Below are 13,367 nucleotides of genomic sequence, written 5' to 3'. Positions count from 1 at the left end.
CCACCGTCTCCTCTAGTTTGGGATCACTTTCTGCAAAATGTCCCGGGGCCTCAGTAGGAGCTGGAGGATATGAAGGTCTGCCAGCTCCCAGAACGGTTCTCCCTTTTTCTTTTACCCTGTAGGCCACCACCCGGCATAGTGCCCCAGCGTCGCACGGGGAGCAGCGGGGCCGCAGGTGACAGCGGGGCTCGCCCCGCCCAGCGCATCACGTGCGCGAGAGGACCACCCCGCGCGCTCCGGCGCCCCTGCCTCCCAGCCTCCTCCTCCTGCTGGAGAGGGCATGCGAGGCAGACGACGCGAGGGGGAGCGAGCGAGCGGGGCCGCCGGAGCCCGCAGCCCTGGCGCCCGCCGCCGCCCGGAGCCCCGCAATATGCCGCCGCGGCCCTCTGGCTCTCGGCCATGGCGAGGCTCAGCCGGCGCGTCCCCTGCACCCTGCTCCTGGGCCTGGCAGCTGTGCTGCTGAAGGCGCGGCTGGTCCCCGCCGCTGCCAGAGCCGAGCTCAGCCGCTCGGATCTCAGCCTCATCCAGCAGCAGCAGCAGCAGCAGCAGCAGCAGCAGCAGCAGCAGCAGCAGCAGCAGCAGCAGCAGCAGCAGCAGCAGCAGCAAAGGCAGCGGGACGAGGCGGAGGAGGAGAGGCCAGAGGTGCCTGGGGCATCCTCTACCGTCCCTGTTCCAGGTGGGTCCCGGCAGCCCGGCCCTGCTGCTCCATCTCGGCGGGAGATCTTATCTGGCGTCGCTGGCTTCCTCCCGCGTCCCTTGCCGGATAGCTTCCCATTGCCTCTCTCTACCCATCCCAATCTCCCTGCCGAGGACAAGGGCTTTGCTTTGGTATCAGGAATCTGCCCGGTGGGTGAAGAGCTTTCTGAGCACTGCAGTGGGGTGGGGAGGAGGCGGGAGGGGTGGGAGTGAGTGACTGCCTCAATTGATCTTTTTCTCCTTCCCTTCTTGAATTCTGTCCTCTGCCCTGACTGTACACACACCACACACACACACACACACACACACACACACACACACACACACGGGCCTCAAATCTCTTTAGTATTCTGTTCTTTATCATTTTCTCTCCGAGGCCGAAAAATCTTGCAACACACACCCACATACCCCTTTTCACCATCTCGCCCCGCCCGCCTGCTGTATTTAAATTTAGACGTGGAGAAAGAAATCTTGATTGGTTTTATTTATTTCTATCTCTTCTTATCCCGGGAAGGGTATAAGGTAGTTTGCAAGAATGCCTTCAGTGTACGATGTAACAAAACAAAATGAAATAGGAGTTTGCAATGGAAGGAAAGGGAAAGGGAGAGGGGGCAGATAAGACGCAGTCCACAGTGATGTTAGTACAGCAAAGCCTGCCCCCAGAGAGGGAAATCTCCTTACTTGTTAGTGGAACTTAATGAGGCAGATTCCTGAAACTGTGCAGTGAGGGTGAGGAAACAGGCTGAAGTATATGTGGCTGTAACGGTCCCACAGTTCCTGCCTTATTCTACCCTCATTAAATCCTCAGCTAAGCAAAGAGCTGGATTATCCATTTTAATAGCCTCTCCCCACCCCCCACCCCATTTCCCTTCCTTACTGCTATTGGGAAAGGAAAAAAGCCATCAATTTATCAGCAAATGGCTGAGGTTTTTGCAGAACCAAAGTGAATTTTAGCATTTGTTCCTGTTTTAAAATCCTGCCTAGCAATATTAGACAAGATGCTGAAAATGAGATTTTTAGAGTGGAATCAGCATCTTATTTTGTACTGCTTGTTCATCATCAAAGAGCAATATTCAGGCAGACCAGCTGCGATTCAAGACACAGTCAGGATGATTTAATTTATCAGAGTGCTCTGAGCAAAGAATGAAATCACCAAAGTGTGCAGGAAAGCATGTGTTTCTGACACCCTCTTAAAGCATTAATAACATTCAAATGCGGTTACAAGTCCTGACAGATGCGTAGTATACAGTGATTTTCCTACCTAGGTTTCTATAACTGAAAGTGCTAACAACGTGATTTGGACCAGGCTGCTTTAGCTATTTGCTAAACTTAAGGAAATTGGAGGTAGGAGAGTGATCGAGAGCCTGTCTTCATTATGACAGGAATTTCATAAGTTAACTATAAGAGAAGTCAGAGAGTGTTGATGGGTTTTATGATTTACAGTAAATTTTTATTTTGCTTTATCTTTCAGGAATATCAGTTAAATGGTTTTGGCTACTACAACATAGACACCTGTGATGAGGGTTTTGAATAACTGCAATACTATGAAATCTTTTGTATACAAGTGTGTTCATAAAAATATTTGTTTCTTGATATTTGTGAGGGAATAATTTTGAAAAAGGTGAATGTTTGCGAAACTAGCAGTTTTTGTCTTATATACCTGCTAGATTAATTGAGATAAAGGAACCACTATCCAGTAGATCAGCATAGAGCCTAAAAAGTAACATATGATGACTTCCACTTTCCCTCAAAAACTCTAGCTCCCAAGCCAGTGACAAACAAGAAAACAATGAATTGATTGTTGTTTTAGTTACTGAAATATCAAGTTGTATAATGAAACATGACCTACAAACAAATGAAGTTAAAATATTCCTGAGTGCATTGTGATCTCTAGATTGACCTGGTCTTCCTGCTTTAGCCTTTGTTCCTCTACTGTCTCTTCTCCTCACACAGCTAGTGATCTTTTTAAAAACATTAAATAGGATCATTTCTGCTCACAGTCCTCATCTCTGTCACACTAGATGCCCAGACCCTGGAAATGGCCTACAAAGGCCTAGATCTCCTGTCTGCCCCTCCCCCTCCCACTACTCTGACCCTCCCTCACTCCATAGTAGCCACACTGGTTTTGTTTTCTCAGTTTGCAAGTGGGCTCTGGCATGGGGGCTTTGCACTTGCCTTTTTTTTTTTTGCCTGAAATCCTGGAACTTCACATCCTTCAGGTTTGCTCAGGTGTCAATATAACAGGGAAGCCTTATTTTTAAAAAATATTTTTATTAATTCTTTTAGAGAAAGATGAAGAGAGAAGGAGAGAGAGAAACATCAATGTGAGAGTGAAACATTCGCTGTCTCCTGCACAGCCGGACCGGGAGTTGAATGCACAGAACTGACACCCAACCAACTAAGCCACACCAGCCAGGGCAGGGAGACCTTTCCTGACAAACTACAGTGGTCCCTCATTTATCGCGGTTAATCAGTTCCAGACTCTAGTGGTTGCACCTGGTGTTGAAGGATTCCTGGGGTGCTCAAATACGTAGGCCTACAGTTCATATGTACTGTAATCTTAATTTTAATTGTAATACAGGGGTGTATAATTGACTCAGACAACTGAGCATGCGCTGTATCATTTTTACTCTCTCAACCAACTTTTTAATGAATATATTTGAAAAAACTGCGAAAGAGTGAAGCCACAAAAGTCGAAGTGTGAAGTGGAGAGGGACGACTGTATATAAATTAGTCATCTGTGTGCCCTTTCCTAATGATTCTCTTTCATGACACTTAGTGTCCTCAGCTAAGAAGTCTGTCTCCCCTTAGTTGATTGTAAGCCCTGTGACAGCCTAACTCTGTTTTGGTCACTATTATATTAAATTATTATACAAGTGATACCTCGGTTCTCGAACATAATTCGTTCCAGGAGGACGGTCGAGAACCGAATTGTTCGAGAACCGAAGCAATGAAACCAATAGGAAATCATGGAAACTGGATTAATTCGTTCCAAGCCCCAGAAAATGCCTATTTACTGGCCTAATTTGTATATAATATGTAGAAAAACATAAGTCTCAACAAGAAATAAAAGTGTACAGTATGTCTAAGGGTTAAATTCAGTGTAAAGCGTGACTCTCTCCACAAAGCGTGACTCACTCTCTGCACTCACACTGACGACGCAAGCAAGGCGCGCTGGGCCGAATGAATGCCATTCGGCTCAGCTCGGCTCATCTCGGAAGTTCGAGTTCCAAATATTTGTTCGGATTCCAAGACAAAAGTTTCTCGAATCTCCTGGTCGAATACCGATTTGGTCGAAAGTCAAGGCGTTCGAGAACCGAGGTATCACTGTACATGTTTCTAATACTAGTATGCATAGGCAAGCATAGGTTTTTTGAATGAATGAACGAACGAACAAATGAACAAAAATGCTGGCATCAGACTCACTGAGTCTTTGATGTTACATATTGTAAAATTCTTCATTGGAATTCAGCAGTGGATGTATACAAAATAAAGAGACATTAGGTAGAAATATTTGTAAGTAGAGGTTATAAAATATATAAATTTTGGATTTTAAATATTATCTTATTTCTGTTTATCTTATGCTGACCATAGAGAACTGACTGATACCAATACCAGAGTCCAATTACTGGGTTTTGTCAAGAAGATTCTTTACCCAAGTGTACTTACAATCTTCTTATGCCCTAGGAGGGTATTAACATAGCTTTAAATAGCTGTGATTGAGCCGGAATTTATTCTTTGCCTCTGTATAGTGCTTCTGATTCTTTGGACATGTTATGTGAAAAAAAATTTTTTCTCAGGCAAAATCTAGAACTCTAATAAGACACATCCAGTAACTGGTATGTGCTAAGCACATCAATCCATAGTAGAGAAACTAACCATTGACCTTGGTTAGTATTCTCTGGATTTTATTATTCTGAAAATTTATGTCTTTCTGTATTGCTGAGAATTAAGGACATGGGTTTAAAAAAAGTTGAATATGAGATTGAAAAAATCAGGATTTAAAAACATCAATATTTTCTCGTTAACTTATAAAACACCATCTTCAGAGAGTAGTGAGAATAAAGGCTGAGGCTGAGAGCTATCAAATCAGTTGTATTCTCCAGAGTAATGCAGCGGCTCTGTTTCTCCAGATGCACCAGGATTTGTTAGCAATAAATATTGAGGGGCCAGGGAAGAATTAATTTGGGAGCTGGAGGTAGCTGAGACAAACATATCATATTCACCCTGATGGTCCATTAGATGGGAGTCATGCTGGGGGTGGGGGACGAGGGGAGCAGGAGAAAATAATGAGCTCCCTTTCTAATTCTCCATGTGAAGCACAGACACAGGGGGTCTCCATGGATTTTAATAAATGTCCCCTGAATACAGAGAACGCATTTGAGAGGTATATTTTTATGCAATAAAATTTTTTGATTGTATATTTTACCTATATATTTTTAAATGTTTTATTTTGGAACATGTCAAATATATAGAAAGTGAATAAAATAGTATTTAAAAGTCCATACCCATCACCCAGTTTTAACAAAGATCAAATTCAGCTCTAATTGTTTTGCCCATACCTCCACCCATATCCACTATGCTGTTTTTTTTTTGTTTTGTTTTTTTCTCTGAGGTATAATACTAAAATGTGCACACCTTAACTTTACCATTCTGACAAAGGGATACACACATGTACCCATTGCCCCATCACAATTCAGAACTTGTTCATTGCCCTACAAAGTTCCCGCATGTCCCCTTCCTAGGCAATTCTGCCTCTTACCCAGGGACAACTACTAATTACATGATTATTTTCATCATAGATTAATTTTGAATTTTCTACTTCATCAAGTGAAACCATATTGCATGGCGTCTTTTTGTTTCTGGCTTCTTTAGCTCATTCTAATTTCCATAGGTTTCACCTGTGGTGGTGCAGCATGGTCAGTAGTTTATTCTTTTTTACCGCTGAGTAGTATTTCATTATGTGAATTACCACTGCTTGGTTTATTAGTTCTGCTGATGGATATTTGGGTTGCTTCCAGTTCTAGGTATTTGTAAATGGAGCTGCTATATTGTTGTACACATCTTTGTGTGCACTTGTCTTCTGGAGTGCAATTGGGGTTGTTTTTTGGAGGAGTAGAATTGCTGGGCCAAGTGGCACACTTTTGAGGTTAAAAAAATTTTCTTTTTTCATATTCTAGATGGCTGGAACGTACCTAACTTAATAAAATTTAGTTTAGAATAATGAAATTTGATATATATTATTACTGCATACTTTTTCTGGAATTCAAAAAGGTGATTTAAACAAACCTGATTGAAATCTCCCATCCATGACAGCATTTATTTGCTTTTTGTTGTTGTTGTTGTTCAAGGAATTTGAAAATCAATAGAAGTGGGATTAGAAATCGATTGTTCTATCTACAGTACTCATGTTTTAAAGGTCATATTCCCAGATGGGGTAGTTATGATTTCTTTCCAGGAGTTTAGTGACCAAAGGGAGCTATTTCTTGGTGTCGATTAAAGGTTGAAAAACACAGGCCACTGTGCTGAATTTCAGTCCAGTTTGTTTTAGTGGTGGTTTCTCAATGTTCTTAATGTGATTGAACAGAAACTACCAAATATTTTTCTGGAACAAAACTCTTCCCCCAAAGTATACAAATATTGAACTTGATTCTCTTTCGACGTTCTGTCTGACTAGGTTAGCTGTAGTATTGTCGTTCACTTGGCTTAGTATTATAATGTGTCTTAAAATTTCCTCTTGCCTTAGCTAGGAAGTGGATATAATATTTTCCATCTGCCATTGGCAAAAAGTGTGGTTCGGAGTATTTACCTAGAAAATCCTAACTAGGAAAGCTATGTATTGTAATGAAATACATCATAATCTTAAGAAAACAGCTTCTGTGTATGCTTTGAAGGTTCTGTTTGGAGATGTTTCTTTAATTGGCCTTTTGTGTAAGCACAATTGATTATGTTCAAGGCATATCAGATTCTGTGCCTAAAAGTGTTTTTCTTTTATGATGATAGGTCATCAGGAACAGGCAGTATTCTTAAATACAAGTTGATGATGTCTGTGAGTATAAAGGCCAGTTCACTGGGGCCTGAAATGAGGGAGTGATTCTGAGTGCCATTTCATGTAAGGTGGAGGGTGTCAGGGAAATGGTAATCATTACTAACATGTCAAATCTGCCTCGGTAACCCAGAGAGCGAAGAACGTAAACTGCCTTGGTAATGTATCACCAGCCTCTGAAACTTGGAGTTGATAATGCCTGTTAAGCTCTCCTTATGAAGGTTCTATGTTTTGCACAGAAATGGACTTAAAATGAATTTTATTTATATGTGAGGGATATTTAAGTTTCTTAATGTGCTTTCCCCCCCAAGTATGTTTCTATATCATAACAAATTGGAGAATAATTTAAAATTAAACATTTGCCAGTACTATCAGTTCTTGTACTTAGTTTATTTTTGTTCTTGTTCTGTAAAGAAATGTTATTTATAAACTATATAGTTTGAATTTACATGTTAGCTTTACTGAAATTTAGAACCTTTAGATACCTAAGCCAATAGCAGTTCATATCTGTGGGCCTCAGTGCTAGATGGGCTTTAGGTGACCCATGGAAAGCAGGGAGAAATGTCCAGCTTCAACCCTGGTCTCATGCTGTGAGCTCCCTGGCTTATCTCTGGGGTAAGGGCTCCAGGGATGTTATAGAATTATATCTTCTGGCTTTCCTTAACTAAAACCAGTGTCTATGGTTTTATTCCTACTTACTTTTCCTTTGCTTTTTTTGTACAAGGAATGGGACAGACAGAAACAGGGTGAGTAGATAGATGATTTGTTTTCCCTAATGGGCTAACTATAACCAGGAGTTAAATAGCAGCTTCAAAGGGCCTGGGTTTTGTGACTTATTGTATTTTGATACCCATTCTACCCTTGCCTGCTTCCCTGTGTTTTTGAAAAGGATAGAGATTTAGCTGTCAAAATCCATTTACTGTAAAAATCAAATAGAGGGAAGCCACACTATTTATTTAAGGGGGGAAATGGCACCCAGCATAATGGGTATAGTAGGATTTCTTTAACTGTTTTACTAAGTAAAATGAACCATGCATGTATCAATAAGACTGTGTCATGAAACATGGGTTATGATCATTCAATTTGTGTACCTGAAGTTAAAAAATATTTTCATTTATATTTAAATGATAGGTGTATTCCAGATGTTTGCATTTGAAAACAAATAACTTATCTTCCTAAAATAAGTACTTCCCAGAGTCTGTTTTATAATATAGTTGTGCTATTAGCTGGACTTTTAGCAGAAAAGCTCTTATTTAATATTTTCGAATTATTTCAGTTTTTTTATATTAATCAAAATTTAACTCCCATTCATTGCAAGAGGAATATATATATATATATATATATATATATATATATATATTTTTTTTTTTAATCCTCACTGAGGTTATTTTTCCTTTTATCTTCAGATGGAGTGGGAGGGAGGAAGAGAGAGGGAGAGAGAGAGAAACATCAGTGTGAGAGGGACACATCGACTGGTTGCCTCCTGCATGACCCCGACCAGGGCCAGGGACGAACTGCAACTGAGGTATGTGCCCTTGACCGGAATCGAACCTGTGACTCTTTGGTCCATGGGCCAACGCTCTAACCACTGAGAAACCGGCCAGCGCACAAAAAGGATATTTTTATAGTAATGTATTAAACAACTAATCTGATCTTCTAATGCCATTTATAATGAAGTCATGTCTAATATTGTTTAAAATATGTAATATTTAACAGACGTTTTTACTTCACATAGTATAATAAGCCTTTTTGGAATCAGAGGCTCTTGAAACTAGAAAGCGGTGGACATGACCTCCTCCTAAGTACCTTGTCTGGCACTGTTTGAAAAGTGTATGACGTAAGCTAGAACATATCTACATCATAAAAGAAATGTGGTACCACCCAACAGTTACAACACTTGACAAAACTGTTAGTTAAGGACAATTTGATTATTGCTTTCATAGTAAACTTAACTATGATGAGTGAGCTTTTTTTCTTTTAATAATCAAAGCTTTTTGTATCAATTGATTCAAATTGTCAATCAGAAGAGTTAAAAGAAGGTATCTTTTAAAATTGCTTCTGTATCATAGTGTTTCTAATAGGGAAGAAGTTTTGTGAATCAGCAAAGCTTAATAATAAATGCAGAATGTAATGAAGGAGGAGAAGATTTTGTAAGCTCTTGAGAAAAGAAGATAGAGTTATAATAACTCATGACAAGTGTCAGAGGGAGTCAAGTAAGTTCACTGGGAAGAAACTATTCACAAGTGGTAAATCTTTTCTCTGCCAGTATGTGTAAGGGCTCATCCTCTCTTGTACCTTGTACAGCAGCGGTTCTAGGGAGCCAATGGAAGGGTGTAGGGGTTATGAGCATCCTGAAATTAAATATACAACCTGCAATTATCTCGTGTTTAGAGCGTCTGTAAGAGTTTCATAGAAATCCTTGATCCTCCAACGGTTAATAAAATCTGCTTTGGTTAATTAGGCTTTTGTAAGTGGACCCAATATGAAAGACCAAAGGTATTCAAACTCAAATAGTGTTTTTGTGTTTTCTTAACATGTGAAGCGTTTCTGCTATTGTGTACGTGTGATGGGTGAAATTAGTATGCGTGGCAGTAACATAACCCATCCTGCCAGAGGCAACCCTTGAAAGAACTGATTGCTTAGTATGTACCTTGGTCAATTCTTCCATCCTTTAGTTTTTTCATTCTGTTTGTAGAATGGCCATCAATGCACAACCTTTATCTTTTGATAAATCACATGACTTTGAATTGTTTTCTATTCAGGTTTCATTATATAATAAACCAGTGGGATACCTTATACCTGAAAAAACTCTCTGTTCAGAAATCTTTGGCAGTCAACCCAGAAACTCTGCATCTTGGCTCGTTGCTATTTCACTGAAGATAGGGTTACTGAGATTAAGTTAATTATTTTATTAAGGGTTCTCATGACTTTGTGAGGCATCTAATCCTCCCAAACCTCAGTCAGTCTTAGCAGATAAGGGCCTACCCTGGTTGTTATTAATTTCCAAAGAAGGCATGTATAACACCTAAGCCATCCCACACCTGCTGAAACAAGTCTTAATCTTTGGTCTTTAAACAGTTTTGGGGTGAAAATAGTGATTTCAGTCTACAGCAATTTAAAGCTGCCTTTTAACTTGTTATTTCCATCACCAGTGCTGTTTCAGGCTTTTGGAATTAATAATACCACCTCTCAACTCAGCGAAACCCACATTTTCCCCACCCCTTTGAGTCACACATCTCCTGATTTCATTAATAACTGATGACATTGGAAGAGTGACTAGCAGAGTGAAGAATTTCTTTGTTTTGAGAAATGGCTTTATTTTGCAGAATTTTTTTTATTTGAAAATCCCTATGGAAAAATTTATTCGATATGCTCTGATGTTCCAAAGGTAACTAGCAGCATGTGTTGAGACTTGGAAAGCCGCAGCTTCAGAGAACAGCATGGGGCACAGACATGGAGGTGGAAAAGATGTAGGCACCTTTGACAAATCCAAGTCTTCCTGTGGCCACTGTGCTTCCTGTATGTAAGGAACTCTGTGCAGTGACTCCATGTGGAGCCCCCCCTGGATCCAGCAACTGAGAGACAGATATGACAAAGGCAAATGAAAATATGGTGACTCAATTTATTGCTCTTTCTTTCCTATCAATATTCCTTATCAATAATACAGTATCAAGCCTACAATTTTTTTTTTAAATCCTCACCAGAGGACATTTTTGCATTTATCTTCAGATAGAGTGGAGGGAGAGGGGGGAAGAGAAAGAGAGAGAAAAACATCCATGTGAGAGAGACACATCGAGTGGTTGCCACACACATGACTCTAACTGGGGTGGGGACAAACTGCAACCAAGGTACATGCCCTTAGTGAGAACTGAACCCAGGAGTCTCTCATCCGCAGGCCGATGCTCTAACCGCTGAGCCAAACCAGCCAGGGCTCAAGCCTATAATTTTTGAATAACGTTCCTGGCAATAATATTTAAAACGGTATAACAACCGTGAAAATGTTTGATACTGTTGTATATAGGTCATTAAAATGTCTTTATATTCTAAAACTTAAAAGTAGAAAAACATGGTTTTCCAGTTCATTTAACATTCTGGCTCTTCTCATTCCCCTGTCAAGAGGTGATCTCATCCTCTCTAGTTGCTTTAAATACTGTCTATAGCCCTGGCCAGTTTGGCTCAGCGGTTAGAGCGTCGGCCTGCGGTCCGGAGAGACCCGGGTTCGGTTCCCGCTAAGGGCACGTACTTCGGTTGCAGTTTGTCCCCGGCCCTGGTTGGTCGTGCGGGTGGCAGCCACTCGATGTGTCCCTTCACGTCGATGTTTCTCTCTCTCTCCCTTCCTCTCTCTCCCTCCCACTCTACCTGAACAAAAAATGGAAATATATCCTCGGGTGAGGATTAAAAAAAATAAATAAATAAATACTGTCTATATGCTAACACCCCCTAGAGCAGTGGTTCTCAACCTTCCTAATACAGTTCCTCATGTTCTGGTGACCCCCAACCATAAAATTACTTTTTTTTTTTTTATCCTCACCCGAGGATATTTTTCCATTTTTTGTACAGATAGAGTGGGAGGGAGAGAGAGGAAGGGAGAGAGAGAGAGAAACATCGACGTGAAGGGACACATCGAGTGGCTGCCACCCGCACGACCAACCAGGGCCGGGGACAAACTGCAACCGAGGTACGCGCCCTTAGCGGGAAACGAACCCGGGTCTCTCCGGAACACAGGCCGACGCTCTAACCGCTGAGCCAAACTGGCCAGGGCCATAAAATTACTTTTGTTGCTACTTCATAACGGTAATTTTGCTACTGTTATGAATCGCCATCGGAAATATGTGTTTTCCGATGGTCTTAGGCGACCCCTGTAAAAGGGTGTTTCGACCCCCAAAAGGGTCTCCACTCGCAGGTTGAGAACCGCTGCTCTAGGGTAAAACCCAGACTGGTTTGAGGCTTAGCTATAAGCTCTTCCTGGTAGTGCCACTCTCCTTTCCAGTGACTGGTTTAAGAGAGGGCTTGCCACTCATTTCCAGCCAATGAGATGGGAAAGAAGTCTGCTAATTGGGCTTCTGGGAAAGATTTTCTCATCTGACAAAGGAGAAAAGAGGAGATATGATTTTATTTTGTTTGCTTATTTATTTTTACCTGTGGTTATGGTCTTGCTAGGATGTTCCACCCAGAACTGCTTCAGCTATCTTGTAACCCTGACAGCAAAGTAGAGAGAATAAGAATGACATTGCTGAGCCATTGAGTCAAGCAGTCTTGAAAACTGCTCTACCACTGGTCCTTTGTTAAATGAGATATTTTTCTTTCTTTTTTTTTTTCCCCTCACCCGAGGACATTTCTCCATTTTTTGTTCAGATAGAGTGGGGAGGGAGAGAGAGGCAGAGAAACATCGACGTGAAAGGGACACATCGAGTGGTTGCCACCCGCACGACCCAACCAGGGCTGGGGACAAACTGCAACCGAGGTACATGTCCTTAGTGGGAACTGAACCCAGGTCTCTCTGGACCGCAGGCCGACGCTCTACTGCTGAGCCAAACTGGCCAGGTCGAGATATTTTTCTTTATTAACTAGTCTCCACTGGGTTTTTTGTTCCTTTTAACTGAAGGCAACCTGATGTGGTACCAAATGGAGGTGGATAGGTAAACAGGATCCATTCATGTGTAAAGACTTGTAAGCCACATAAGGAGTCGTGATTTTATTCCAAGAGCCATGGAAGCCATTGAATTATTTTAAGCTGGGATATGACATAATGCTACTATTACTTCCTGGTGTCTGTGTGTCGAATGGGTTGTAGTAGAAGCAGGGAGAATAATTAAGAATCTATTATCAGACCCTGTACAGTGTGGCTTGGTCGGTTGGGGCATCATCCCTTGCACTGGAAGGTTGTGGGTTCAATCCTTGAATGGGCGGCAACTGATCATTGTTTCTCTTTCATCAATGTTCTTCTCTCTCTCTCTCTCTCTCTCTCTCTCTCTCTCTCTCTCCCTCTCCTGTCCTCCCTCCCTAAAATCAATTTTTAAAAAAGTATCTATTGTCAGATGAAACATAGAAATAATGGCAATAATTTGGGGAAAAATAGACCCAATCAGGTTAAATTTTGGAGGTAGAATGAATAATATTTTCTAATGTATGCTGGTGGTGGTGGTGGTGGTGAGAGAAATAGCTAAACAAGTATTAAAAAATCTCAAAATAGTTTCTTACATATATAAGTCTGGAGTTCAGGGATAAAGTCTAAGCTTGATACTGTATCCAGAAAATGATACAAAACATTGATTTACTTTTCCCATTGAGTCACCATCCACTCTACTTAGAGTCTTTCTTAGATGCACATCCAAGGATCAATTTTTGTTTTTCTCATTGTCTCCTCCCCCCACCCCCCCAGGACTTTTGCTATTACTCTTTTTCCCCAAGGCTCTGAATCTGCATGCTAGAGAGGCTGAGTCACATCCTTCAGATTCTGTGTATCACTGGTCCTTGGGATGCTTTGTGATGAAATGTTTATAAGACAAACTTTCCTTTTAGCAAAACTCTAGTGCATTACTGTGTTTATAGTTAGCAAGAGCTAGAAAAGAAAGAAGGACCAAAGGGGAGGGTATAGATGTCCTTAAGTATAGTACTCATACAA

At 41.2% G+C, this 13,367-nt stretch overlaps 1 protein-coding gene across 1 annotated transcript in view; it reads left to right on the top strand.

Moving 5' to 3' along the window:
- The first annotated feature begins 369 nt into the window (after positions 1-369).
- Positions 370-13,367, top strand: part of FAM171B (family with sequence similarity 171 member B) — a 68,782-nt gene continuing 55,784 nt past the window's right edge. The window contains exon 1 of the mRNA XM_036255071.1: positions 370-676. Coding sequence (XP_036110964.1) covers positions 400-676 — 277 coding nt within the window. The 5' untranslated portion in view covers positions 370-399. The remainder of the gene's footprint in view (positions 677-13,367) is intronic.

The sequence above is a fragment of the Molossus molossus genome, unplaced genomic scaffold, assembly GCF_014108415.1.
Source record: "Molossus molossus isolate mMolMol1 unplaced genomic scaffold, mMolMol1.p scaffold_m16_p_11, whole genome shotgun sequence".
Classification (NCBI taxonomy): Eukaryota; Metazoa; Chordata; class Mammalia; order Chiroptera; family Molossidae; genus Molossus; species Molossus molossus.
This window is presented reverse-complemented; position numbering and strand designations above follow the sequence as displayed.